Consider the following 27783-nt stretch of genomic DNA (forward strand, 5'->3'; position numbering starts at 1 on the left):
ACATCACACATGGAGTTTTAAAATGTTCAGAGATGAAAGGGGGCTCGGGGGCTGGATGGACACCCTTGGGTACCTCCCCTCATCTGTGGCATGAGGGAGTTGGGCTAGCCTGTGAAAGATCGCCCAGCTCCACATCCGATTCTTTGACCCTCATGGGATGAATGCCACTACGACCAGCTTCACTTCACAGGGATATGGAGGAGGCCCCAGGGGGCACTGAAGTTTCTATGACAATTCTTCTTGTGGTCTAGTTGCGTCTGACCCTTCATGACATAGGGTTTTCTTGGCAGAGATACCAGAGTGGTTTGCCATTTCTCCAGCTCATTTTACAGAGAAAACTGAGGCAAACAGGGTCGAGCTACTTGCCCCAGGCCACACAGCTAGTGTTTGAGGCCAGATTTGAGCTAAGGTGAATCTTCCTAACTCCAGGCCTGGCGCTTTATCCACTGTACCAGGCTCACCAAGGGCTTCACCCAAAACCAAGGAAAGGAAGGAGAGCATCACCCCCATTCACAGATGGGAAATCGGGGCTCTTCCCTCACTCTGGCCGGTGGAGAGGAGGATGGACATCACTGCCCCAACGTGACAAATGGGGTCTCTGCGACTCCCTGCCCAACATTTGCCCCTTCTCCAGGGGAGGGATCCTGACACCCCAACCTCCCACAGCTAGGAAGTGCAGGGAATCATCGCTCCGGAAGGCCAGGCCTTCGAATCTGGCGTCAGACACTGCTTGAGTCACAGAATTTGTCTGCCTCTGTTTCCCAGCAGGTAAAACGGGAATACCGAGCCCCACCTCCTGGGGTTGTTGGGAAGACTTAACGGGATACAAGGACTTTGCAAACCCCGAGGCACCATAGAAACATCATCGTCTTATTGGTTGAGAAACAACTGGGCCCAGTGGAATCGATGTGCTGCGTGAGGAACAGGAAGGAGGACGTCTGGACTGAGCGACCTCCAGAGCCGCTTCCAGCCTCAGCTCAAGAGGCTGCTCACGGACAGGACGTGGGAAGGGAAGGGATGAGGAGGCGGCCAGCCTGGCCTCACCCCGGCCCCTCCAGGGATTCCGACACTCCAGCATGAGAGGGATGGGCCCTAAATCTGGCCACCCAAAGACCCCCATTTAACAGAAGCTGAGGTTCTAGGAGTTAATGACAATGGAGGCAAGTGGGGCTGGATTCCAGGTCCCCTTCTACAAGGTTTGGGGTTCACAGCATTTCCAGAGGCCGCCCTGGAGAGCCCCTACAGCTGATTTCTGCCAACACTCCCACTATGCCCCTAGGAGAGGGGGGAGGGTGGGCTGGGCCTCCCTCTGCCAGCTAAGATCTTTGCTTCTATCCACTAGGAGACAGCAGGCGCTGACTCCCATCCATACTCGGCCCCAGCCCCCCATTCTAATTATATAGAACACACCTTACAAATGGTCATCAGCCTCTGCTTGAAGTCCTATTGACAGGGAGCTCACTACCTTCACGTGTGCACAGCTCCCATTGGTGCAAAAACCCTGCCCTCCCACTTACACCTGCCTCTCCTGGGTAGTTTTGAGTCTTGGGGGGCCCAAGGGGGTCCCATTCCTTGCCAGCAGGATTCTTCCCTGTACCCTCCCAAAGAACCAGACTAGGAGAACCCGAAGCCCCAAACTTTATTGATGCCAACGTCCAAACCCACATCCACAGTCACCAGGTAGTGGGGCCCGGGGGCCCAAATCGAGCCAGGAGCTGTTCCTGGTCATCCAGGTCCTTTTGCACTTTCTTGCGCATGTAGAAGATGGGACAGTCTCGGCTGCAGAGAGGGAGGGAATGAGGGAGGCACTGTCAGCCCCAAGGCCCTGCTTCCCTCGTCCTTAGCCTCTCTGCCCCGACCTCCTCAGGGACTCTGCATCTGGCCTCCCCCCCCCGCTGCCCCCCCCCCGGGTTCTCTTGGGGACCCAGGTGTCATCCCCCAGCCACTATCCCCACAGGGACTGAGGTGTTCTTGGCAGCTGACACTCTCTCCTCATGGGGCCATGAGGAGCCTCATCCACCGCACTGAGGGTCCAGAATCCAACCGCAACCCCCCGCCCAGCCTAGCTCTCTAGCCCTTTCTGGGGGCTGTTGGGAGGGGCCAAGCCATTGAGACCCTCATTCTCCCGTGCCCTCTGGGGGCTCACGTCAAGCCTTGCAGCACCGGCCCTCTACCACCCAGGCCACCAAGCCGTGGACTATATCTCGCTCTGGAGTGGCCGGCCATGGGCCCAGAAGCTGGACGCTGCAGTCTGGGGCGGGTAACGGTCCCCAGGTTTCCTCCTCACCTGTTCCCAGGACTTTGGCCTCTCACTAGCCCCGGCCCTGCCCTGGCCGCCGTCACCACCTGGGAGCCAACTTGTTTGCTTGGCGGGGCCTGGCAGTGGCGATAAGGCCAGGGTGGGGAGGGAGGAGGTGGCCTGGTGTATATCACCTGTCCCTGTCCTGGCTCTGGCGTGGGAACCTGGCTCACCCGGCCTTTCCCTAGGGAAAGCCCAGCCCCACCTAGCCAGGATGAGGGAGGGGGATAGGAGATGGGGGGGAGGAGGATGGAGACCGAGACCTTTGTGGGGGCAGGGAGGCCTGTCATAAGAAATTCCACAGGACCGTGTAATTCAGGAAACTGAGGCATAGGGGGAGGCCAGGACTTGCTCAAGGCCTCGCCTGGACACGGTGGAAGAGCCAAGTTCCGCACCCATGTTCCTCGCTCTAGGCTGGCTCCCCAGGGTGTCTGGAGCAGGGAGACAGAGGCTCTGGGGTGTGGTGGCCCCCATACCTGGTACAGAGCACATCCTCATGCAGACTGCCCTGGCAGCGCTGGCACTGTGTCCAAAGGCGGGAGAAGCGCTCTTCGAGGGCACCTAGGTGCGCCACCTGAGGACAGAGGAAAGCTGCTGGGCCCGCAGAGATCTGGGGACCCAGGCCCACCCCCCACCCCCACTCGGTGGTCCCAGCTGCCCCCTCACCTCTTTCTGGTACAGCTCAGACTCCCGGGGAAGGCAGAATTTGCACACAGCTCCTAGAGAGGCAGGGCCCAATCAGGGTCACCGGGGGGAGAGAAAAGGAGGTGGGGGTGTCAGAGACTGACCCAGAGGTGGACACCACCCAATCCAGGCCAGCCTCTGAAAGTCCCCAGAGGGTAGAGAACAAGGGAGTGTGTGTGTGTGGGAAAAACTCCCCTGGGGAAATCCCGGGCGGGGGCCGGCTCTCCCCCCACTCCCTGTCCTCAGCCCCTGTACCCCGCCCAGCCTGGACACACAAGAAGGTGAGTCTGCTCCCCGCTGGGGAGCGGGAAGCCCAGAAGCCATGGGGCCCGGAGTCCTCACCATGATGGCTGAGGACAGCCCGGCAACCAATACAGCTGCTCCTGCGTGTGGCGAAGGCGAGGAGCCCCCCGACCTTGGCCGTCAGCACTGTCTTACATCGAGTGTGCTCACCGCCTGGTGGGGGGCAGGCAGAGGACACAGAGTGGGACACCCCTAGATCTCAGGCCTGAGGCCGCAGCAGGCCCGGGGCCAGGCCTTCCCTGCTTCAACCCCTCCTTCCCTTGCCATTTGGCAGCATAGCCTCGGCCCAGCCCTCATCCCCAGTTCTGCCCACCAGGCAGCCAGGCCCTTACGCAGCAGCATGGCCTCAGCCTGCCCCAGGCTCCCCCCCCAGACCCTCAGCCCAGCCAGGTCCTCGCCCCCCAGCCCTTCACCCTCCCACCATCCAGCCCTGCCCGGCCCTTACGCAGCAGCACAGCCTCAGCCCGGCCCTCGCCCAGGATGGGTTCAAAGATCCTCAGCAGGGGCTTCGCCAGCTGCTGCTCCAGGTAGTACTGTGTGTCGATGGGCAGGCTGTGCTCCAGCACGAATAGAGGGTCCTGGGGGCAAGAGGAGAGGGGGACTGGGCTAGGAGGCCCAGGACTGCAGTGGAAAGGGCCTTGGCTCTGGATTCGGGAGACCTGGGTTCAAATCCTGACTCTGTAAACCTTTACAAGCTCCATCCCCCCACCCCGTGACCTGAGGCCATGAGTTAGCCAAGGTGTCAGGAATTGGGGGGACAGCAGGTCAGAGGTCACTGGGTCATGGGGCAGAAGACACAGCCAGATGGGTGGCTGGCCTGGGGCGGACACACAAGGCTCCCCGAGCAGCCACCTGGGGACCTGGGGGAGGAGCTGGCCCAGGGAAAGCACCCATGGCCCCCGCTCTTGCGCCCGGCCTCCCCGGCCTGGAAAGGGGAAGTGAGAATGGGGAGGGTGGCCAGGCCAGGGCCACAGGTGGTGGTGGGTCTCTCGGGGAAGCCGGGTAGGGGGACGGGGAAAGAGGACAGACCTCTGACTTCATGTAGGCTGCAACGCCCTTGGCGGCGCTGATTATGACATAGGGCACTCGGTCCCCCAGGCTGGGGGCACTGCCGGGGTCCCGTTTCCTCATCCTGAGGAGAGACAGCAAGGGTCACCCACAGGCCCCGGGCAGCGCCAGTCTGGGCTGCAGCCTCCCTCCCCCACCCTGGGACAACAGGAACAGGCAGGGCTGGGGAGCGGTTGATCCCCACAGGATGTGGGAGGGGAGCCCAGCTGGGCAGGCGAAGGGCGCTATTTCTGGGTCACCCCGACCCCGAGCCAGGTTCTCTGGGCCCATCTGCCCTCCACGTCTCAGTCTCAGATCCCCCGCTGTCCGCTCCCACCTCCCCGATCAGCTCCCGGCCACAGACTGACCTCTCAGCCAGCTCGACGTGGGCCTGTTTCCCCGCATAGTCAGCGGCGGCCCTCGTCAGCTCCTTGGTGATGACCAGCTGGGAGATGTCGATCCGGTTGCAGAGGAGGTCCGAGATGACGTCCTGGGCATGGGCCACAGCGCCAGAGGGGTCCCTGGGGGAGAAGGAGAGAGGAGAGGCCTCAGCAGTTGGTGACAGGCTGGGGCCTGGGGCAGCGCGGTGAGCAGCACCCGCCCTGGTACCAAGAGGGCCTGAATTCTAATCCCATCCCTGACAAGTATTCCCTCACTACCTGGGTGACCTTGGGCGGGTCCGTCTCCTGGGCCCCAGCTTCTTGCCCATCGCCCTCCCTCCCAGGCTCCTTTCCGCATCATACCCGACTGTGGGTGTCCTTCAAGGCTCTGTCCTGAGGGCTGACCTCGTCACCTCCAGAGGTGACTGCCAGTTCTACACACCCAGGCCTAGTCTTTCTCCTAGTCACAAGATGGACACGGGATCGCGTTCACTAGCCCATTTTACAGACAAGGTATCTGAGGCCCATGAAGGTGATGGCTGGCCTGCGCTGTCTCCACCTGGACCGTCCATCAGCTTCTCAAACCCTGCCCGGTCAGCCCTCCATGCCCCTCCTCCAGGCTTCGGCTGAAGAGAACTCCTGCCCCTCACCCCGCATCTGTACCAGCCACTAAATCCTATTCTTTCTACCTCTAGGACTCCTCTCATTCCCCCACCTCTGCCCCACCCCCAGCTCAGGACCCATCCCCCTTCCTGGGACCGCTGCCACGGCACCCCCACCATGGCCAAAATACCCTCCCTGAGGCCCAGAAGGACTTGTGGCTGTATAACCCAGCAGCTCCTGAGTTCAGCATTCGAAGGCCCTCTGCTCTGGGGCCAGCCTCCCTTCCCAGTCTGCCCCCTCCCTCTCCCCTCCCTGGGCCTTCCCACAGGCCCCTCCTGTGGGGCTCAGCTCAGGGGTTGCCTGCCTCCGGGGGGGGGGTCGAGGGGTAGAGCTCTCCTTTACTGCCCTCACCCCTCACCTTGGCAAGGCTCACGGTCCCTTTGTTCCTATTTTCCGAGCCAGCAGAGCTCAGTCTGTGCTTAGCAAACCATCTGGGGTGAGAGCCGAGCCGACTCCACGGCCAGGCTCCTTCCCCTGCCTGAGCTGGACAGTGTCCAGGGCGAAGACGCCCGGGTGCTGGGAGCCCAAACCCTCGGTATGCACTGACCACTGACCGGTCAATGAGAAGGCGCCGCAGTGAAGACGTGACCAGGTTGGCCACCAGAGGGCAGTTGTCCCGGCGGACGGCTTCCAGGCCCTTACAATCCATCTTGTCGTGTGAGTCTGACCGCGAGGAAAAAAGGAGGCCGGCATATCGCTTCTTGCTGATAAGCAGGTATGGGAAGTAGACCTATTGGTGGGGAAGGAGAGCTGAGGGATGAGACCCCTGGAGACCAGGCAGGTTCCCCACTCGATCCCCTCTCCCTCCACGGGTCACCTTCTCGAACTCCAGTCGTATGGGCGAGATGAAGTGACTGGACACCCAGTCTGCAGCCTCTCGGCCCAGCGCCATCGCCTCCGCCACCGAGGGGACCCCGAAACGGCACATCACGGAGTCTGTGTCTCCGTACACCACCTGCGAGGAAGCCCAGCCAGCGTGGAGGCGGAGCCCGGCTCAGGGAGGGCCCCCCGGCCAGCCCCCGGCCCGCCACTCACCTTGGCATCAGCACTGTACCCGTTATCCACGGTGTACTTGGACTCCACCAGCTGCTTGGTCTTCTCGATCATCTGTCGCCCAAAGCCAGTGACGCTCTGGAAGCGGGAGAGGACAGGAAGACATGGTGGCCTTCTATTGGCCACGAGACGCTCCAAGGTTTCTATCCCCATGTAAAGGAAGGTGGAGGGTGGAGCCAAAATGGTGGAAAAGGCAGGGGCTTGCTGAGCTCTCCCCAAACCCCGCTGCCCCTGAAAACTTAAATAAAGCATGAAAGGAGGGCAACCAGAGCGGTCTCAAGTTTCCGTGCGGACAAGGCACCCGTCCCTGCTACAGGACTGTGTGGGTGCCGCCATCGCCCGCTTCCCTTCTGCTGGGCCCTAGCTCTGCCGGGCTCTTCCCTTCTCCCTTCCCTTCCGTCTGTCTCTTCTCTGTCTTTGCTCTCCACCCGTCCCCTCTCCTCAGCTATCTACAATTAGCAACCTCCTGGCCCACACAGCAGACATTCACTAACCCCCAGAACACGAGAAAGTCAGAGCTGCAAGGACCGTCAGCCGTCACCTGCTCTGATGCCCACTGGACAGATGACACCCAGGACATGCAGCTCCCACCTTGGAGAGCACTTAACGTGCACACCCCCAGCCCTCTCTGGAGGGATAACGGGGATCCGAAGATGCCTGTTCACATCCCGGTGGGGCTGGGCCTAGACTAACATGCTGTCATGGTGGGCTGGGGGGACAGAGAGCGATCATGCGGTCCCTCGTTTCTCTCCGTGGGCCCAGAGAACTGAACTATTCAACCAGCACCAGGCCAGGGGAGAGCAAGCCCCACTGGGGCTGGGCCGGGAGGCAGGAACAGAGTGTGGCCCCATCAAGAATTCTCGAGCTGGAGTTAGAGGGCTGGGTTTGAACCCTGGCCCGGGCACTCACTCCCTGGGTGACCTTGGGTCTTAACTTCTTTGGGCCTCAGCTGTAAACTGAAGCAGCTGGACAAGATAATCTTTCAGCCACACTGTGCTGTGGTCCCACAGCTCAGCCATGCCTCGACGGGCAAGGGATCTTCCCAAAAAAAGAAACGCTCGTACCAAAGTGGACAGGCCAGCAGCCTGTGACTCCTAGTCAGGGCTGTCCCTCAGAGCAGACCTCATCCCCACCGGTCCCAGACTCCCTTGGGAGGTGAAGGCACACGATTCAGCTTCCTCTTGGCCCAGCTCACCTGAGAGATCTCCACACAGGGCAGCTTCCCAACCTGCGCCCCAGTGAAGCCATAGACAGAGTTGGCGCTGATCTTCAGTGCTAACTGACGGCCATCCAGGACTTGCCGCCGCAGGGGATCCGTCTCTCTGGCCAGCTCTGCCTTGGCCCTGGGAGGGATTGACAGTCAGAGCGGCTCATCGGCTGGGTCATGGGGGGTGGGGAGGAGGGAGCAGGGAGGGCAGAGGTCCTGGTCCCCACCTCTTCCGGGCAGTGAGCAGGTTCTCCAAGATTTGGGGCAGAAGCCCTTTCCTCACAGAGGCCTTCACAAACTCATTCCCCGTCGGGGTCTTTATGAACTCGTCGGAGGTCAGGCTGTAGGGGGGAGGGTGTCAGATGTCAGGAGGCCCTGGTTCAAGACCCCCTGGACCCATTTGACCCTGAGCTAGTGAAAACCACGGGCAGCTGCCCTACCCCAGCTTCTGGGCGGCCCCCGGCCTTAGCAGCGTTGTGTAGCACAGGTTGTGGGCCATCATGATGGATGGGTACAGGGAGGAGAAGTCCAGGGTGGCGATGGGGACATCATAATATCTGCATGGGGGATGCACAGGTGGTGGGAGGTCAGTAAAGCCCAGAGCAGCCCCAGCCCTGTCGTCATCCCAGGGAGGCGGCCCCAGCCCGACCTCCCCTGCCACCTCCGCTCACCCTTTCAGGGGTTCAATCACCGTGGCTCCTGTGAAATCCTCACCCCCCTCAGTCTTCACCACTGGCATCACCAGCCCCTCACGTACCGCCTAAGGAGGAGGGATGGGGAGCGTGGGGTGGGAGGTGAAGAGTTAGGGAACGGAAGGAGGTGGGGACTGGGAGGAACGAGGATATGGGGAAGAGAAAGAGAAGCTGAGGAAAAACTCACAGAGGAAGAGAGCCCTGGGATGACAGGAAGCCCATCCATGCCACCCCACAGCAAGCCAGAGGAGGGACCTGCCAAAGTTGGCATGGGGCCTGAAACCGAATGAGAACCCAGAATGCCCACACCCTGCCACGGCCATCCTCAGCTCATGAGCCACCTTCTGCTGGCAGGCACAGACACAAAGACAGGAAGCTATCGTCGTAACACGGACAAGAGCAGAGAAGGGGGGGGTCGGGGATGGGGATGGGCTGGAGAAGGGAAATGGAATCCTTGGGTTCCATAATGGGATGGGGGACAGGCTAGAATCCTCCACATCCTGGAATGAGGGGAGAAACACAGAGACCAAGACCCAGATGGAAGCTGGAACCTTGGAACAGGGAAGGAAACAAGGATGGATCCTGGAATCTGGGCATGAAAGATGAATACGGGTGGAGGCTAGAACCCGGGGGAGGGGGACAAAACATGGATGGAGGCTAGAACCCAGGGGAGGGGGAAGAAACATGGATGGAGGCTAGAACCCGGGGGAGGGGGAAGAAACATGGATGGAGGCTAGAACCCAGGGATGGAGGAAGAAATATGGATGGAGACTAGAACCTGGGGATGGGGAAGAAATGTGAGGCTAGAACCCAGGGATGGGGACAGAACATGGAGGCTGGAATCCTGGAATCAGGAATGAAATCCAAAGGCTGTAACCCTGGAATAAGGGATGGAGCACGGAGGCTAGAACCTGGGGACTGGAGGGTAGAGAACAAAGCTGGGGGTGTAAGGCATGGAGAAAGGAAGCAGCCCCCTGGTGCGGGCGGTCCCAGGCAGAGCATGGACTCAGATGGAAAAGCCAAGTGTTTCTAACGGGCCCAGACCTCCCTCCACACCCCACAGCCCAGGCTGACCTGCCGGAGGAGCTGAGATACGACCTTGACCTGCTGGCCCCGGGTGAGCAGGTAGCCGAGAGGGACGCCTGTGACTCTGGCCATCTCCACAGCGTTGACCAGGACCATGAGGTGCTCGAGAAGCCGAAGGGGCAGAAAGGCGTCCTTCAGGCAGTACACAGCCAGGCGCCGGCGGGACTGGTCATTCCCATTCTGGGACCAGGAAGGAGAGGTCACCGGGGGGCCAGCGGGAGGGACGAAGAAAGAGGGGAAGGGAAGGCCAGAGGGAGGGGCAGAAAGGTTCCAAGGGGGAAGTGGATGGGAGGCCGGATCAGGGCAGTGTGGGGGAGGGGAGGCCAGACTCGCCTGCAGGTCCGTGATGATGCTGTGTTGCACGTCCTCTTTCTGCTCCCCCAAGAAGTGGAAGCTGACAGCATTGAGGGTGTAGGAGCGCAGCTTGTGCTCTCGAAGTAAGACCTGCAGGGAGCCGAGGGGGAGGGGTTTCTGCTTGCTGCCCAGGGGGCGGGGTTCTTTGGGTCCAAGGGCACGGGGAGTCCCCTCCAGCCCCTCCCTACCTGCAGCATGTCCATCGGCACCCGGCCCGCCATGCTGACCACCTTGCTGTCCCTCCGGCCAGTCTGCTTGGACTGGAAGGACGAGTCACGGATCTGGGAGCGGAGGCCGGAGATCCGGCCCAAGAACGGGAAGGATGGGACCTGGGGGGAGGAGCGGGTCAGGGCGGGGGCCAGAGGGGTCCCCCAGGGCAGCAGAGCCTCCCCGCAGGGTCCGCCCCATCACCTTGAGCGTCTGCGCCCTAGAGATGAGATAAGGCAGGTCGAAGTTCTGGATGTTGTAGCCGGTGATGACATCGGGGTCCATGGTGCGCACGAAGGAGGCCCAGGCCTGCCAGAATCCAGGCACAGGGGTCACCCGGGGGCGAGGAACCCTAACCCGCGGTCCCTGCCCGATGAACACCCCGCCCGGGGCCAGCACAGCGAGCCAACCCGGGGCCAGCGCGAGGCCAGCCGTCCCGTGGCTCACCTGAAGCAGATCTTCTTCGCGCTCGAAGCTGAGGACCTGAGCGCCCAGAATGGGGGCACAGGGGCGCAGGGTCAGGGCGAGGCGCAGGAAGGGCTCAGGCTCCCCCCAGCGCAGGCCCACAGAACAGATCTGGATCACGGGGTCCCGCTCCGGCTCCGGGAAGATGCCTATGGGGCGTCAGGGGCGGCACCGTGAGGGTCCGATCCCGCCCCGGGGCTCCACAGCCTGTCTTCCTCGTCTGTGCAATGGTTAACAGCACTGGCCTGCGAGGCTGCGGAGACCAGAGGGCGGCGGACTCCGGAGCCCCAGGGCAACACCGGCAGCCCCGCGGCCACTTCACGGAGGAGGAAAGCAGGGTTCAAATGGAGGTCCTGCCCTGCCACGGCAGATTCCCGGGGCCCGCTCCCCACCCTGGGACGGCACAGGGCCCAGACCTTTTCTGCCGGCACACTCGATGTCGAAGCTCAGCACCCTAAGGGGCGCGATCTGCTGCCACGGCCCCTCCGGGGGGTGACTGACCACGTCTGACCACAGCACGTCCGCCTCCAGCTGACACAGGGTGGCCTGGGGAGAAGCGAGGCGCTCTGGTGGAGCCCGGCTCCCCGAGACCGGCCTGGCCTTCGCGCCCCAGCCCGACACCCTCACCTTCCCCTCTGTCCTCAGCCGGTACTTTTCCACCGGGAGCTCGATCCAATTGCATCCGACTATGTCCGTGTCCACCATGAACCTGGGGGGCACGGAGTGGAGGGCCGGAGGTCAGATCCAACCGGTCATACGAGGGGGGGTGCCTTTTCTCCCCTCCCCCCAGCAAGGGTGAATTCCCAATGCATAAGGAAGGCTGGCCTGGGCTGCCCGGCGCTCTTCCTTTTCTCTGCCTGGGTCCCAGGCCTCTGCTACATACTAGGTGACTGTGGGCCTCGACAGGGCCCGAGGCCAGAGCACGGCTGGCCGCCGGCCCCCTGTGGACGATGACCGCAAGCTCACCTGGGAGTGCCACCGGACCCTTCTGAGGGCGTGAGGGACAGGAAGAGAGGGGAGATGAGGAAGGGGAGGGAGAGAGGGGCGGAGGGAACGGCCACACCAGAAGCGACAAAGCTGAGGCCGGGCCGGGACTGCGGCCGCTCACCGGATCTCGAAGTCCACATTGGCTTCGTAGGGCGGGAAGCTGGGGGAGCCGAGGCCGGGCAGGCGGATGCCGTTCTCCAGCAGGCGCCGGGCGGGGGCCACGAGGCGAGGCAGGGCCAGGGTGACCCGCACAAAGGGCGAGGGGCCCCGACCCATGTAGCCGTACATGCCTGTGGGGGGGGCATGAGGACGGTGAGGGCGCTCCCCAGCATCGCCCCGGGCAGCCCGCCCCCCCATCTGGAGGGCAAAGACTCACTCTCGCGGGTGCAGAGCTCTACCCCCAGCACAGCGGGCCCCTTCAGCTCCTTGCCCCCGCGCTGCTCTCGGCTCACAGCAGAGTTCAACTCTCGCTGCAGGTCGCCCAGGTGCTCGGGGCCAAAACCTGGGGAGGGTCACGGGTCACACGGGTCAGCTCAGGTTCCACACTCACGGGTCAGCGGGGACCAGGGGGCCGAAGGTCACTCACCGGTGGGCGCGGGAACGTAGAAATAGGGGGCAAAGCCGTGGATGTGGCAGCAGACGGAGACTCCGGTGTCCGTGACCCCAAAGGCCCGGAGGATGGGGACCGACTCGGGGGCCGAGCCCGGGGCTGGAGAGGGGGCCCCTGGGAGCGGCGGCGACAATGGGGAGCCTGCGGAGGCACGGTGGGCTCAGGAAGAGAGGGTGGGGACCCAGAAGCCCCACGCTGGCCACTCACCCCCCAACTCACCCACATAATGGTCGATCTCAAGCTGCTGAAACACGAGGGCCTGCGTCTTCGGGTCCAGGGCCGGCGGGGCAGGCCGGAGCCAGCGAGCATCCCGGGAAGACGGAGGGAGCTGCCCTGGAAGACGGAGATAACACCCGCTGTGGCTCCCAACCACACCTGGCAGCAGGTGTGACCACACAAATGGTTATCTCAAGAGAGAGAAAGAGAAAGAGGCAAGGCAAAAGCCACAGAGGACACAGCCTGGAAGGGTCAGAGAGGCGGCTCTGAGGCTGTACCACCCTCTGCTCAAACACCTCCCGTGACAGGGAACTCGCTACCTCTCCAGGCAGGAGGTTCACCTCCCTTACCAAATTCCACTCAAGGCAATAAACATTGATTAAGCCCCTGACGTGTGCAGAGCCTCCAGCTCCATGCTCAGGGTACGGCACAAAGGCAAAAAAGAAAGCTTCTCTGCCCTGCAGGAGCTTCCAGTCCACGGAGGGAAAACAACAGGTGTGGATACCGGCCATTGTCACTCACTCGCGTCTGACTCTCCATGACCCCGTCTGGGGGTTTCCTTGGCAGAGATGCTAGAGTGGTTTGCCACTTCCTTGCCTCGCTCATGTCACAGATGAGGAATCTGAGGCAAACAGGATGAAGTGACTTGCCCAGGGTTGCCCAACCAGCGTCTGAGGCTGGATTTGAACTCAGGTCTTCCTGACTCCAGGCCAGGTGCTCCATCCACCCGTGGCACCATCTAGCAAAGATGTCGGGACTCCCAGTGGGAAACCCCTCCAGCAAACCAGATCGCCACCCTCTAGCCCTCAAGAGATGCCAGGCTCTGGTACCCGTCTATCCCTGGCCACTGGCCTGCACTGCCTCCAATACACAAGGTCTACAAAGGGATTTGGGTGGACGAGGGGGTGGAGGCAGGGAGGGTGGGCTGCAGCCAGGTTGGGAGGGCAGGATGGGGGCCACTAGGAAGGCAGGAAAGCCCTGGGCCCTCCCCAGGTGACCGCCTCTGCCCAGCGAGGTGACACGGGCTGTGCATCGGGCTGGAGATCGTGTGAGCCGAAGGAAGACAGACATGAGCAACTGGGAGTAGAGACAAGATGTGGGGACAGAGAGCAGGTGGGGTGGGGGCACTGAAGTGAGGACACCAAGGCCGCTGGCACAGAGCAGGATCCTTGACCAGAGCCTACGGGTGATTTGCGGGGAGATCCCAGCACCCCAGGCCTGAGCATCATCCCGGCCCCTCATTCTTTTGTGCCCAGGTCCAATATGGCACCAAGGCATGGGACTTTCCCCATGTGGCATCTCTCCAACAAGGCTGACCCAGCCCCAGCCTGGGGAGACCCTCACCGCCTCGGGCCAGGCCAGAGCGGGAGCTGCCCAAGGTCTGCCTGCTCTGGTCTCTCCCTCTCCACTGCAGCCCCCACCCAGCCACTACAGCGCTTTGTGAAAGCCCAGGCCCTGCCACTCGCCTCCTGGCCAACAGGGTCCGGCGGCTCCCAATCACCTCCAAGATCGAGCACAAAACCCTGGCTGTCCACCCCTCCCCACCAGCACCCCGGCCCCCTGGCCATCCCTCACCCTAGCCCCCTGGCTGTCCACCCCTCGGGCTCAGCCATTCTCTGGCTCACTGGGCCTGGCTCGCTCTCCCTCCTCCGCCCAAATGCTGGCCTCCCTGGCTGCCTTCAAGTCTGAACTAACCTCCGCCCTTGATTCCAAAGCCTTGTTACTCATCTCTGATACATCTTTTGTAGAGAACAAACACGTGTGTGTGCGTGTAACCATCTGCGCTTTTGAACGCATTTATTTGTGTGTTTATTTGCTCCCTGTGGCAAAACCTGCCTCTTGTGTCTCACTGTATCCCCAGAGCTTGGTACAGGCCTGGCACTCAGTAGGTGCTTAGTAAGCACTGACCGACCAACGCACCAGCACGGCCTGGTCTCCCTCCTCATGCCGCCCTGATTCTGGCCCATGACTGCTCTGCCCGGAGGACGTGCCATCGCATGGCTCTCAGCCTCCCGCGTGTGCTCTGTCTAAGATTCCATTCGTCCTTGTGGCTACTGATTCACGGTGAGCCTGGTCCACTGAAACCCCCGGAGCCTCTTCTGCCCCAGATGTTCCTGATCACCCACAGGGCGTGCCACGGTGCTCAGAGCCCAGGGCCTGAAAGACAGGACTTGATTTCAAATCACCTCAGATACTTCCCAGTGGTGACCCTGGAAAGTTGCCTGTCACACGACCTGCCTGCCTCAGTTTCCTCCGCTGTAAAAGGCGGCTACCCAAGGGTCAGATGAGACGACGTTGGTAAATTGTTAGGGACGTGCCGGCCTCATCCTCACCGCTGTCACCATCTGCAGCGGGATCTGAGTCCGGCCTTCCTGCCTCCAAGCCCAGGGCTCTAGGGCCCGGCCCATCCCCCTTCCCGGCCCTAGTTCCTTCTCCTTCCACAGCTGAGCCTCCAGAAGCAGGTTTGCGCACTGGCCCCCTTGGCTGGAGTCTCCCCCCACCCCCACCTGCTCTGCCAGCCCCTTCTCCACTCTCCGGCCCTCTCCCGGAGGCCGAGGACCCGACTCCAGCGACCCCTCTAGAGGAGGAGGTGGGCCACCGCCGGTCCTGGCGCATCCATCACGGACCACGGAGCCACGGTCTGTGCCTGGCCTTCTACAGGAGCAGCAGCGCCCTTCCTGCCCGCAGGCTCACCCCTGCAGCGGACCGACTGCCCAAAGGCCACCCGGAGGCCTTCGGGGGCCCCTGCCTGGACTCCCACCCCACTGCTCCCCCTTCAGTTGGAGGGGCCCTGTACCCCTCCAGGAAGCAGTGACCTTGGTGGAGTCCCCTCCCTCTGGGGGGTCGGGCCCAGAGGCCCCTCCTCTGAGACCCGTGATGTTGCCAGAGGCTGGGCCGGGACTCCCGGTGGTGGTCGGGGTGCGAGTCAAGCAGGCACTGACTGAGTCCCTACTGTGCGCAAGGCTCTGGACACCTGAGTCCCTACTGTGCGCCAGCCTCCGGACACCAAAGACGGGGCAGGGCCCGGTGGGCGCGGCTCACCCTCCGGCCCCTCGGAGGGCAGCTGCAGCTCCTCCTCCTCCTGCTCCTGCAGCCTCCGCTCGGCCTCCATCTCCTCCATCAGGGCCAACTCCTCCTCGAACTGGGACTGGGGCCCGAGCCCGTCGTCGTCCTCGGCCCAGGCCCCGCCGCCCCCACGGGGACGCTTGGCTCCAGGCGGCCCCGTGCTCGGGGCCGGGCGGCGCTTGTGCTCCATGCTGCGGGGAGAGCGGGAGCCTGGTGCCGAGCGGCCCCCCCCCCCCAGTCTGCGCGGCCCCCGCCCCCGTGGCACACCCGCCCCCCCCCCAGTCTGCGCGGGCCCCGCCGCTGTGGCACACCCGGCTCCCCCCCCCCCGACTCTGCGCGGCCCCCGCCCCCGTGGCACACCCGCCCCCCCCCGAGTCTGCGCGGGCCCCCCCCCCCCCGTGGCACACCCGCCCCACCCGACTCTGCGCGGCCCCCGCCCCCGTGGCACACCCGCCCCCCCCCCCCCGACTCTGCGCGGGCCCCGCCCCTGTGGCACACCCGCCCCCCCCCCCCGCGGCACACCCGGCCCCCCGACTCTGCGCGGCCCCCGCCCCCGTGGCACACCCGCCCCCCCCGAGTCTGCGCGGGCCCCCCCGCCGTGGCACACCCGCCCCCCCCGACTCTGCGCGGCCCCCGCCGCTGTGGCACACCCGGCCCCCCCCCGACTCTGCGCGGGCCCCCCCCCCCCCGTGGCACACCCGCCCCCCCCCGACTCTGCGCGGCCCCCGCCCCCGTGGCACACCCGCCCCCCCCCCGACTCTGCGCGGCCCCCGCCGCTGTGGCACACCCGCCCCCCCCCCCCGCGCGGCACACCCGGCCCCCCAGCGTTGCGGGTCGGCCCCCAAGGTTCCACCTCCCCCCAACATCCCCCGTCGTGCTCCCCAGGGTCCGTCCCCGGTCCGAGGTTTGTGTCCCGCCCTCCCCCCCGCCCCCGGCCCCTTCCCCCCACGGCCCACACTCACGCGCTCTTCCTCAGTCTCTCTCTGTTTTTCTCTTCCTAGGGCTCGCGTTTCCCGCCACCCGGGCCGTAGCCCTTTGACCCCTGCGCGCGCAGGTCGCCGGGCGCGGCCATGTTGAGCGTGGCCGAGCCCTGATTGGCCGCCCTCAGCACAGGCGCAGCTGCCGGGCTGGGCGGGGCGCTGGCGTCGCCATATTGAGTGTGGCGGAAGCCAAAGCCACGCTCCACGGGCTGGCGCTGTGACGTCATCGCTCCATTAACACCCCACACCACCCCACCCCCGTCCCCCCTCCCCGTTTCTCAGGGAAAGCAACTGAGGCCCAGAGAGGTGGGGCCGCCCCTGTCCCCGCCCCGCTCCCAGAGGTGACGTAGCTTCCACCCAGAGGCCTCCTGGCCTAGGACACAGCATTGGACATGGAGCCAGAAGAGGCCTAGGTTTGACTCCGGGGTTCTCGCCTCCTGCTGGGCCTGGGGTCAGCAAAGCTTGACCTCAGCCACTGACCAGCCACGTGATCCTGGGCAGGTCACCGCACCTGTCCTCCTCAGTTTCCTCATGTGTAAAACGTGGTTAATCCCCCCCCCCCCACCACCAAGGTTGTCCTGAGGATCGAGAGGACCACCTTAAGGTGCTTAGGACAGCACCTGGCACACAGTAGGTGCCATCTGGACACCGGCTATGCTGTAGCTCCGGGTCCCTCGAGTGCTTCCATTAGCTATCAACAAGCTGTCTCTGCTCTGGCCACTCTCCCTCCTCCGCCTTCCCTGCTCACTGTCTCCCCTTCAGCCCTAGGAAGTCCATCTGCTGTTCATGTGGTGTTAGCTCCAGGACTGAGCTTTGTCTCCTTGCATCCCTGGTGCTTAGCATAGGGTCTGGCACACAGTAAGCGTTTAATAAGTGCTTGATTTAGTGTAATTTTTTATATGCTCCCCAACAGGGACTATTTTTGCTTTTCTGTTTTAGTGCCTGGGCATACTGTAAGCCCTTAATAAATGCCTGCAAACTCCCAGAGGATCAGAGAAAACAAAGCATTCAAGAGAACCTCAACACGACGTACAGACAAGTTCTCCCCCGAAACCTCACCCCACATGGAACTCCCTGCCTGGGTCTCCAAGGGGAGGGCCAGGAAGATGGCAAACTCCCTGCCCGTGCCTAGGAGTGCCCAAGGAGGGGGCCAGGAGGCCAGCGAACTCCCTGGCTGTGCCTGGGAGTGCCCAAGGAGGCCGGTGAACTCCCTGCGCCGTGCCTGGAGGTCTCTGTGGAGGCCCTGAGCCGGCCCCTGATCTTCTCTCATCAGTCCTTCTTTCTGGCTCTGCCCACAATGGGAGATGGAGGGCCCTGACCAGGACTCACTTGATTCTCTTTGACATTTTTATTAAGATTTTACTTTGTCTTGCTTATTAAATAAAAGGAGCGGAGGGGAAGGGCCCTCTCATCTCCCTTGGGACCACAGGAAACAGAGGACCCAAAGGCCCTGCCCCCCTTGACTCTAGGCAGAGTCAGGTCACCCCCTTCCCTTCAAGGTGCATTGCGCTGTGTAAGCAGGGGAGGACAGGAAAGGTAAGTGCCGGGGTCAAAGGTCAAGGGTCAACGACCCACCCACCCCTCCCCCAGGAAGACAACATCAGGAGCAGGGCCTCGGACCACCTGGTGACCGAGGTCCCTACTCAGGAGCTCGCCGTGGGCCCTGTGGCCGGAGCCCCAAGCCTGCACCGGCCCGCAGGAACCGGGCCGAGCTCTCGGGGCTGCCCCGGGCCTCCGCCAGACAGGGCCCGAGGAGCGGGGGCAGCGCTGGGGATGGGCCAGTGGGAGCCACTCCCCGGTCACTCGTGGACATCCCAGATCTCAGACAGCAGCGGGGGGAGTTTCTTGTCTTGGAGGCGCAGGGCAAACACCTGCTCAGAGTGCACGGAGCTCAGTGTCCTCAGGCTCACCAGCTTCATCAGCATCCGCGGGAACCGCAGCTGGTCCTGAGGGACGGGAGGAGGCCTCAGACAGGGCCCCGGCCTCCCTGGACCAGGGGAAGGGGCCGTGCCCCCCGCACCTGGCCAGCCGACAGTGCTCTGGGATGGAGGGCGCCTCACTAGCTCCCTGAGGCAGCTGGGGTGGAGGGCGGTGCCTACCTGTGGCATCTTGATGCGGGTATAGGAGAGCAGAGCCTCCACGTAGGGCTGCTGCAGCGCCTCCACCCGGCTGGGCTCCTGCACGTTGGGCCGGTCGGCAGAGAAGATGTTGATGGCGATGAGCAACGCATACTCCGCGTCGTCCAGACCCAGCCGCCGCATGGCCCTCGAGAACTCGAAGATGGGGTTGATGAACTCTACCTGCAGGCCTGGGGGTAGGGGATGAAGAGCAGGCCGGTGACCAGCGCTCCTCGAGCCCCACCCAGGGCCCTCTGCTGGGACCACCACCCTCCTCCTGGCCCCGAGGGTGCCATCATCTTGGATGCTCCGCATCACGCACACAGTGATGGTGCACAGTAGGTGCTTGCCAGATGCCCGGTGACCGCCTGACTTTGCTCTCCTCTCCCATCTCCCCCTGCCCCGTGCTCCCTTTACAAACAGGACTCATGCCGGACCCCAGCCCTGGGGCTGAGGAAACCGAGCAGCACCATCCCTCCACCCCCCTCCTCACCGTTCGTGGGCCTGGTCTGGCCCCAGCTCCCTGACCTCCCCCTACCGGGGGCCCAGTCCCCAGCCCCGCTCCGTACCCGCTCGGTGAAAGTCATCCTTGCTGTAGGTAAAATCCTTCAGGAACGTGATGCATTCTGTCTCATGGTTGTACCGCCGCGCTGTCTCCAGCAACATGATCTGGAGGGAACGCAGGGAGGTCAGAGCCTGCCCAGATGCCCCAGGGCCTCAGCATCCCCTACATGAGGGGCTTCACCCTCTGGTCAGATGGCCTCTCAAAGGCCATCTCAAAGGCACCCCGCCTCCCAAGCCTGAGCCCATCTGCACTTGGGCTCCACCATCAATTGCATGACGAGGGAGGCTGGCGCCGGTCTTGGGGGCCTCGGCCGCTCCTGGGGCTCCCGTCTACCTCTGACGGTCCTGTGATCCTTTTACCACCTCCACCCCCATTCTGATACCCAGGACCTATGCTAAGAGAAGGGGGCTCCCGTGTGGACTCTAAGGCTCCGAGCGGTTGCTGCTCAGTGCCCCTCGCCCATCCTCAAAGACTGCAGAGAGCTGGGCCAGGCTCTGCAGCACCCCGCCCGCCCTGGGCCCAGGGCAGGAAGAACCTCGATGGTGGAGGCTTTGAGCAGTGCGATCTGGTCCTCGCGCCCCAGCTGCAGGAAACCCGGCACCTGCTTGGCAAAGTCCACGATCTCTTGCACAGAGATGATGGCCAGCTCCGTGAAGTGGGCGAATCGCTGCTGCCTCGCGTCCCTCGACTGGGGGTCGGCCCCCAGTGGCCAGGGCTGCGGAGGACAGGCGGACGGTGACTCACCAAGGGGTCCCGGACTGGTACCAGCCCCCCACCCCTGATGTGGGCACCGGCTCCTCACCGTGACCTTGGGCTGGTCAGAGAAGGAGCGCTTGTTACACTGCAGCTGGGCCGACACAAGCTGCTGGATCATGAGCTTCTGGTCGGGCGTGAGCTGGATGCCGCTACCGTCGGCGGAGCCCGGCCCCGTGGCCTCGGAGGAGGCAGCCGGGGAGCCCGCTGGCCCAGGGACAGGAGCCCCGGGAGCGGCCGAGGCCCCCGAGACCGGCGCCGGCCCCGAGTGCTGGTGCTTCTGGATCCTCTTCTTGCGGATCTGCTCCTCGGACAGGACGCCTGCGAGGGGGACGCCCGGGCCTGAGCATGGCACTCCCAGCCGTGTGCCCGGACCGCCCCGGCAGCCTCCCCGCCCCACACTCACACTGCTCCCGCATGCCCGCCTCGCGGCACTTGCGCAGGCGGCACTCCTGGCACTTGCGGCGCATGAAGGCATCCATGTGGCAGGCCCCGCCCCCGCGGCAGGCATAGCGCCGGGCACCGCCACGCACCACACTGCGCCGGAAGAAGCCTTTGCAGCCCTCGCAGCTCAGCACGTTGTAGTGGAAGCCCGACGCCTTGTCCCCGCACACGCGACACAGCTCGTGGCCCAGCATCTTGGGGGCCGGGCCCTTCTTGCGCTTCCGCTCGGGCTCCGGCTCCTCCACTGCGGGAGGCAGGAAGACGGAGGGGCGTGAGGGGCGACGGGATGGGAACATGGGAGAACCCTCGGGAGGGGGCTGCGAGGACAGGAGAAGGCCCGGGGGACAGGCCGGCACGGGAACCCCTCGGTCCAGAGCCTTACCTATGCCGCAGGCAGAGCCCTCCCCCGCCGGGACGGCAGGGATAGAGCCATCGGGCTCAGTGCTGGGGGGGCTGGTCCCAGTCATCCCGGGCTCAGGCCCCTCTTCCTTTATGAACTTTGAGGCCCCGCTGTCATCATCTCCTGGGGGAGAGGAAGAGTGGAGCCACCTCCTCAGCTTATCTGGAGGAGCTCACCCAAACAGGGACCCCCTACCCTGGGGGTGGGGGAGGGGATGGCCAGAGCACAGAGGCTGCTGCTTCTATCTAGACTAAGCAACCTGAGAGCGGGGGAGGGGCACGGTGGGAGTAAGGACTTTTGAGGGAAAGGAATAAAAATAAGCATTTATGCAGCACCTACTGTGTGTAAAGCACTTACAGAGAGTTCCACAATAACCCTGGACCATCGTGGCCTCCACTTTACGTATGAAGGCACTGAGGCAAAAAGGAGTCAGTGACTCACCCAGGGTCACGTGGCCAGTAAGGGTTTGGGGCAGAATCTGAACTCAGGTCTTCCTGACTCCAGGCCCTCAGTTCTGTGCACTGTGGTGCCCCCCTAGCAGTCTCCCGAGACATGAATTTGGCATCCCCAGACCCGAGTTCAAATCCTGTCTCTGACGCTTACTCTGTGTGACCTTGGGCTGAGAGTCACTTGCCATCTATGGCTTCAGATCCACATCTGCGAAGTAAGGGGGCCCCCACTCAGTCACCCCAAGGCCCCTCCATCTGGGACTGTGCCGGGGCCTCTGCCCCTGAGCGTCCGAGGGGAGCTCTCTGGACTCTCCGGCTTCAGGGACCAAGGGACTCACCCGGGGCGGGGGCCGGGGCCGCAGGGGTGCCGATGATCCCAGGGGAAGCCATGGTGGGTCACCGCAGGCGAGCCTTGGGGGAGAAGAGAGAGCCCGAGATGGGAAACAGAGGCCTTGACCCACCACGCCCCTCCCCTGCCCTTCTGCTGTAACCCCAACGCCAGGCCCCCTGAAGTCACCCCTCCTGCAGCCCTGACCCCAACCCCACCCCTTGACTCTAGCCCCTCCCCCACCTGACCTCAACCCCTGGCCCCCCAGTCACCCCTCCTGCAGCCCTGACCCCAGCCCCTCCCCCACCTGACCCCACCCCCTGCAGCCACCCCTACAGCCCTACCCCCGCCCCGGCTTAGCCCCTCCCCTAAGCCCCCTTGACCCCCTACCTGACCCCAATCCCTCCTCCCCCTGCCCCGACCCCAATCCCAGACCCCCTGAGGTCGGCCCACCCCCCCAAGCCCCACCCCCTGACCCCCCGCCCCTCCCCCTCCAGACTCACCGCCCCCTGCCCCTCCCCCCTTACCCGGCTCATGGCTGCGCACGCCACAGCTCGGGCTCTGGGCGGGGAGGCTCCTGTCCGCGGCTGCCCCCGAGGCGTCTCTCGTCTCCCTCACCCCCTCGGGCCTCCGTCCACTGCCCGCGGCCGCCGCCTCCAAGCCGCCCCCCCAGGATCGCCCCGCGAAAAGTAACTTCGCCACTTCTTCCGGCAACCCCAGGCCAGCGTCACTTCCGGCCGGACTGGGGCGGGGCGCACGTGACGCACGGCCCAGCCGGCCGGGGCGGGGTCGGCCTGACCTTTTCCCCCCGCCCTGTCCCGGAAGAAGGTCCTGAGCTTCCGGAAGGTCCCTAGTCTGCGCTGGCCCGGGTCGAAATGCGGCCCCGCGCGCCGCGGTTCCGGCCGGCTTCCCCGCCCCGCCCCGCCCCGCGCGCAAGCGCGCTGGCGCTCTCGGGCGCTGGGGAGCCGTGGCGCCTCCCGCGGCTCCCTCCGCGGCTCCCTCCACGGCGCCCGCAGCTTTTCGCCTCTTCAGCGCCAGGCCTAGAATCGTGAGCCTTTAAAGGCACAGAGCGCCATGGGGACCGCAAAGGAAAGCCCCTCGCGGTCCTGCAATGGACAGACCAGCCGGCCGGCCCCACAGCCAGCACCTGGCGGGGGAGGGGGCTGGCCCTTGCTCCCCTCCCCCACCCGGCCACCCTTTAGCAGCCACGTGCCCACCCCTCCGCGCCTGCAGGATGGGGAGGTTGGCTTGGTCCAGTGGGGGGTCTTGATTGGGAGCTGGCAGCCCAGGGCCCCCAAGGCCAAACCCGGCACCCCTTCCACCGCCGGAAGCGGCCTCGGGCGGGCCCTGGAGGTCCTCGCGGGGCCGAGGTGGGCCAGAGCAGGAGAATGCGTGCTAACGAACCACGGCAGGTCATTCATTCATTCATTCATTCAACAAACATTTGTAAAGTCCCTGCCACAAACCGGGAGCTGCCCTGCAGCGAGGCCCTGCGGTCCCGGGGTTCACACTGCAGAGACAGCCACGCAGCTCCCCAGAGGGCCCGGGGAAGCCCTGGAGGAGGTGGTATCAGAGCTGACCCTGGAAGAAAGCTGGGATCAGAGAGACACCCCACTCCCCAACACCTGTGCCACCTGCGCACGTGGGAAGGGGAGAGCCAGTGCTGACAGCCGTGTCCTCGGGGTGCCCCGTGACATTCACACACAGCCATCCACAGACGGCCACGCCTACACCTGGTTGGCTGGCTGGCTGTCTGTCCACCCATCTGGCTCTCCATCTGTCTGTCTGTTCATCTAGATGTCTGTATGTCCTTCTGCCTGCCCTCCTACCTATCTGCCCATTCATCTGTCTGTCCACCCATCTGGCTCTCCATCTGTCTGTCTGTTCATCTAGATGTCTGTATGTCCTTCTGTCTGCCCTCCTACCCATCTGCCCATTCATCTGTCTGTCCTCCCATCTGGTTCTCCATCTGTCTGTCTGTTCATCTAGATGTCTGTATGTCCTTCTGCCTGCCCTCCTACCCATCTGCCCATTCATCTGTCTGTCCTCCCATCTGGCTCTCCATCTGTCTGTCTGTTCATCTAGATGTCTGTATGTCCTTCTGTCTGCCCTCCTACCCATCTGCCCATTCATCTGTCTGTCTGTCCATCTAGATGTCTGTATGTCCTTCTGTCTGCCCTCCTATCTATCTGCCCATTCATCTGTCTGTCTGCAAACCCTTCCGTCTAGCTGCCCATCCGAATGTCTCTGTCCATCTGTCTCTCCGTCTGGCTGTCACATGGTTTCACACGGGCTACAGCGAAAGTCTAGGGGTAGCCTCCTGTGCTGGAGGGAGCCGTCTGGACTTGACCCTGTGGATAATGATTAGGGGTTGGGGGTGGTGGGGAGGTAATGACTGGGTGGGGCAGGCAGTGAGCGGTGGGTGGGAGACAGGGCTGGGGCTGAGTGGCTCAGCTCCATCTATGAGCTCCGGGAGCAAAGAAGGGCCAGGCAGGATGGGGGGTCAGCAGCGCCTGAGCTCCCTTATGCTTCTGTTGTTTCTGCTGCCCCCAGTGTCCTGGGGGAGCTGGCCTGAGCCCCCTAGGGGATCCTTGCTTTTTGTGACCCTGGTGAGGCATACCCCCTGTTCCTGCTCCGGCTCCGGGTCTCCACCGAGCTGGCCTTGATCCCAGATCCCCCCACTTCCACAGGTCTATCGCCATGGTGACCGTGCCCCACTGGACTCCTACCCCACAGATCCCCACAAGGACAAGACCATATGGCCCTATGGGCTGGGCCAGCTCACCCAGGTGAGGAGACCAGAGAACCTGGGGGAAGAGGATGGCCTGGGCTTCCCACGGCACCCTCATTTCCCTCAAACCCCTGCCTATCTTCAGGAGGGTGTCCAGCAGCAGGTTGAGCTTGGCCGCTTCCTAAGGGCCAGATATGGCGACTTTCTGAGCCAGGAGTATCATCGAGAAGAGGTAAGGAGGAAATCTGGCCTTAGCTGACACTCCAGCCTCAGCCCCTACGCCAGTCTCTGACCCACCTCTTCCCCTCCATCCTCAGCTGTACGTGCGGAGCACAGACTATGACCGGACCCTGCAGAGTGCCCAGGCCAACCTGGCCGGGCTCTTCCCAAGGCCTCCCCTCACCCCTGGCTGGATGCCAGTGCCCGTCCACACTGTCCTGGCCACTGAGGACAAGGTCAGGGCCCTGGGAGTGCAGGGGGGCATCTGAAAGGGGGAGGGCAGAGAGAAGCCTAGAGACAGACACAGGCCTAGAGAGAGGAAAGCTGGAGGGAAAGGGTGGAGGGTCAGACACTTGGCCTGGGGGCAGGCAGAGCTGCTCCTGGGGGGAAACAGCCTTCTCCAGACCTGGAGATCCACTTCCCAGCGGGGGTGGGGGAGGTCAGATCCACAGGAGCCGCATAGATGGCTGGAGGGTCCAGACAGAACCAGGATCTACCTGGGGGCTGCAGATCACATCCTCAGGGGATCTTCTGAAAGGATGGAGGGGGTGCTTAGCGTGGGGCCGGCACATGGAAAGGGATTGGCCTGTCCTATTTGATCCCAAAGGGAAGAGTCAGGATGAGCAAGGAATCGATGTAGCAGAGAGGCTTTGACGGAGTGAGCTGCCCGTCCCTGGTGATGCCGGTCAAGAGCAGAGGCTGGGGGCGGGGGGGGGGGGGGGGGGGGGGGCGGGGGGCGTGACTCTCTGCCAGGCCTTCCCCAGCTCTGAGGCTCTGTGCTGCCATCCCATCTACAGCTACTAAAGTTCCGGACTCAGGGATGTCCCCAGTACCAGAAACTTCTGGAGGAGACCGTGGCAGGAGAAGAGTACCAGGCAGCCCTCGAGGGCTGGAGAGTGAGGGGGGAAGGCACGGGAGGGCAGCGTTGGACTTCCTGGGGGAGAAATAGAGTCTGGTCTGGGCTGTGTGAGTGGAAAGACGCCTTTGGGGCCACATCCAGGGGCCAGAGCCGGGGTAGCTGGAGGGCTCTGTTCCCCACTTCATTGTGGGGCTCCTTCCCACCAGGGGCCTGAGCTGTGGGGGTGGGGCTCCTTCCCCCAGGGGCTAGAACTGGGGTGGCAGGAGGACTCTGGGGCCCCCCCTCCACCCCAGGGCTCCTTCCCCCCAGGAGTTCCTAGTGCATCTGGGGAACCTCACGGGCTTGTCCCTGGCTGAGGGACCCCTCCACAGGGCCTGGAAGGTGCTAGACACCCTGACCTGTCAGGTAGGTCCTTGTGCCCACCCTCGAGGCCACCTGCTCCCACCCCCAGTCCCAAACACTCCCCCACCCTGTGCTGCCTTCTTCACTAGCGAGCCCACCGGCTCCCCCTCCCAGAGTGGGCCACCCCGGAGGTGCTCAGGTCTCTGGCCCAGGTGTCAGCCCTGGACATTCGAGCCCATGTGGGCCCCCCAAGGGCAGAGGAGAAGGCCCAGCTCACTGGAGGTGAGTGGGGAGTGAAGACCGGGTGCCAGGGGGAGGAGAGAAGGAGGGCCAGACTTCATTCTGCCCGTTCCCCTCCCCCCAGGAATCCTGCTAGATGCCATCCTAACCAATTTTACCCAGGTCCAGGCCCGAGGGCTGCCTCTCAAGATGATTATGTACTCAGCTGTGAGTGTTAGGGCCAGGGTGGCAAGGGATGGGAAGCCGGGCTGGGAGAGAAGTTGGAGGGTCACAGTGAGCCACAGCTTGGCAGGGCCAGGCCTGCAAAGGTGTGACAGACTAGAGGGCCTAACTAGAGATGGCAGACAAGGGGGAAGCTCGGGGTGGGGTGGGGGGTCCAATTCTCAGCCCTGTGCCAGGAGAGTGGGGGCCACCTCAGGAAGTACCTGTTACCACAGGGCTTCTGTAGAGGGCAGGTGGCAGCTTGGGGGGTCAAGATGAGCACTGAGCGCTGGGTTCCCTCCCCCAGCATGACAGCACCCTGCTGGCCCTCCAGGGAGCCCTGGGCCTCTATGATGGGCACCACCCACCTTATGCTGCCTGCCTCGGGTTTGAATTCTGGAAGCACCTGGGAAGGCCAGAGCCAGAGGAAGACGAAGGGTAAGCTGGAAGAAGCGGGCCCTGGGTCAGAGCCATCCCCTCCTCGTGCCGGCCTTCTCCCCCTTGGGGTCTCTGCTGTTCTGGGTGGAGGAGGAAGGGAGGCTGGGCCAGGGATCCATGGGAAACCCCGGCACCACATCAGAGAGCTCCTCTGGCCTCGGGATGTTCCTCTGTCCCACCAAGCTCAGCTGGACAGTGGGTCTCGGGCACAGCAGCTGGAGAGCTGGGAGGGGTGGGGGTGAAGCCAGAGCCTGCTAATCCTGCCACCCCCTCACCTGTCCTGTGTTCTCAGGAATGTAACCGTCTCTGTCTTCTATCGTAACGACTCTTCCCGGCCACCCCTGACCCTGGAGCTGCTGGGCTGCCCCTCCCCATGCCCACTGGGCCGCTTCCGCCGGCTTACTGCCCCATTCCGGCCGCCCCCAGGGGGACCTCCCTGCCACCGTCCTACCAAGGATGCTGCCTCTGCAGGTGGGCTGGCTGCAGCCCAAGGGGGGCGGTGGGGACCATCCTTGGCTCCAGCTCCCGGCTCACCTGCCTGCTTCCCCCCTCTCCTGCAGGTGCTACTGTGCCCCTGCTGGCAGGGGCCGTGGGGATCCTTGGAGCCCTCAGCCTGGGGCTCGGGGCTCTCCTGTGGAGCCGGGGCTCTCCGGGACCCAGGGAAGGCCCAGTCTAAGAGGGCCAGAGATTCCCAGCTTGAGGGGCCATTGTGGGCAGGGAGAGAGTATACACAGACTCATTCAAAGCATAAACTTTGTCAAGTGCAGCTCAGGAATGATGTGTGTGTGTTTGGGGAGGGGGGAATAGGAGCTCCAGAGGCCCCCAGGACCTGGACCCTGCTGAGGGTCCTTCCGGCCCAGGCCCTCAGTTCTGGGCTCACGGCATCAGTCGGCTTCTTAATCATCCGTTTTCAGGGTTGAGATGTCAGATTCACAGGAGAAACTGAGGCCCGTACGGGTCAGCACTCGCCTCTCTTAAAGCCTCAGTGAATGCTTCTTCGTTGGCTGGACGTCAAAGGCCTGGGATGGGGGTGGGGGAGGGGCGAGAGGCCAGGTGGTTTGACTCCAGTCTTTTAGACCTCACCAGGCCCTGCCTCACTGGGCCCCAAAGCCTTTCCCAGAACATTCAGAGAATACCAGCTGTGTGGTCTTGGGCACTCCCAATTGTAGGCCGTCTGAGAAGGATAAATGCAATGGAGTTGGGATACACGTACATCTTCTCGCAGAGCCAAGGCCCTTCAGACCTCTGGGCAGGGGCAGCACCATGTCTGCCCTCCCAAATGGCCCCAGTCCAGTGTGGCCATCACGCGCATTCCTGTCCCAACCTCGCTTCTTGGGGTCACAGTGGGTGAGACACTGGAGAAGAGGGGGTTGCTGGGGAAGAGAATTCTCATTGAAC

General features: G+C 63.5%; 3 protein-coding genes across 5 annotated transcripts; 1 reads left to right on the plus strand and 2 right to left on the minus strand.

Moving 5' to 3' along the window:
* Nucleotides 1-1621: 1621 nt before the first annotated feature.
* Nucleotides 1622-16415, minus strand: POLD1 (DNA polymerase delta 1, catalytic subunit). The gene is made up of 27 exons (XM_036747436.1): nucleotides 16282-16415; nucleotides 15296-15510; nucleotides 12257-12370; nucleotides 12014-12178; nucleotides 11804-11929; nucleotides 11549-11717; nucleotides 11068-11149; nucleotides 10857-10986; nucleotides 10423-10589; nucleotides 10180-10284; nucleotides 9957-10097; nucleotides 9748-9858; nucleotides 9403-9594; nucleotides 8308-8396; nucleotides 8077-8193; nucleotides 7864-7977; nucleotides 7625-7772; nucleotides 6412-6507; nucleotides 6194-6331; nucleotides 5931-6106; nucleotides 4702-4854; nucleotides 4316-4418; nucleotides 3732-3864; nucleotides 3326-3439; nucleotides 2966-3018; nucleotides 2776-2873; nucleotides 1622-1779 (listed from the first exon to the last, which is right to left on the minus strand). Exons 2-27 carry the CDS (start codon nucleotides 15507-15509, stop codon nucleotides 1674-1676), a joined length of 3354 nt encoding a protein of 1117 aa, XP_036603331.1. The 5' UTR covers nucleotide 15510; nucleotides 16282-16415; the 3' UTR covers nucleotides 1622-1673.
* Nucleotides 16416-17632: 1217 nt separating this feature from the next.
* NR1H2 (nuclear receptor subfamily 1 group H member 2) lies at nucleotides 17633-22086 on the minus strand. 3 transcript variants are annotated; one of them, XM_036747456.1, is made up of 9 exons: nucleotides 21883-22086; nucleotides 21366-21438; nucleotides 20561-20701; nucleotides 20141-20422; nucleotides 19784-20055; nucleotides 19517-19696; nucleotides 18986-19085; nucleotides 18399-18607; nucleotides 17633-18245 (listed from the first exon to the last, which is right to left on the minus strand). In XM_036747456.1, exons 2-9 carry the CDS (start codon nucleotides 21415-21417, stop codon nucleotides 18099-18101), a joined length of 1383 nt encoding a protein of 460 aa, XP_036603351.1. In that variant the 5' UTR covers nucleotides 21418-21438; nucleotides 21883-22086; the 3' UTR covers nucleotides 17633-18098. The 3 variants fall into 3 exon arrangements, with proteins under 3 accessions (XP_036603351.1, XP_036603353.1, XP_036603352.1); XM_036747458.1 differs by having other exon boundaries at nucleotides 21182-21438; nucleotides 21883-22078; XM_036747457.1 differs by having other exon boundaries at nucleotides 21859-22061.
* Nucleotides 22087-22321: 235 nt separating this feature from the next.
* ACP4 (acid phosphatase 4) lies at nucleotides 22322-27144 on the plus strand. Its single transcript, XM_036747452.1, has 11 exons — nucleotides 22322-22918; nucleotides 24046-24144; nucleotides 24232-24318; nucleotides 24404-24541; nucleotides 25103-25201; nucleotides 25474-25569; nucleotides 25656-25788; nucleotides 25871-25953; nucleotides 26255-26385; nucleotides 26678-26856; nucleotides 26946-27144. Exons 1-11 carry the CDS (start codon nucleotides 22430-22432, stop codon nucleotides 27059-27061), a joined length of 1650 nt encoding a protein of 549 aa, XP_036603347.1. The 5' UTR covers nucleotides 22322-22429; the 3' UTR covers nucleotides 27062-27144.
* Nucleotides 27145-27783: the final 639 nt, after the last annotated feature.

This window comes from Trichosurus vulpecula, chromosome 2 (genome assembly GCF_011100635.1).
Source record: "Trichosurus vulpecula isolate mTriVul1 chromosome 2, mTriVul1.pri, whole genome shotgun sequence".
In the NCBI taxonomy this organism is placed as follows: domain Eukaryota; kingdom Metazoa; phylum Chordata; class Mammalia; order Diprotodontia; family Phalangeridae; genus Trichosurus; species Trichosurus vulpecula.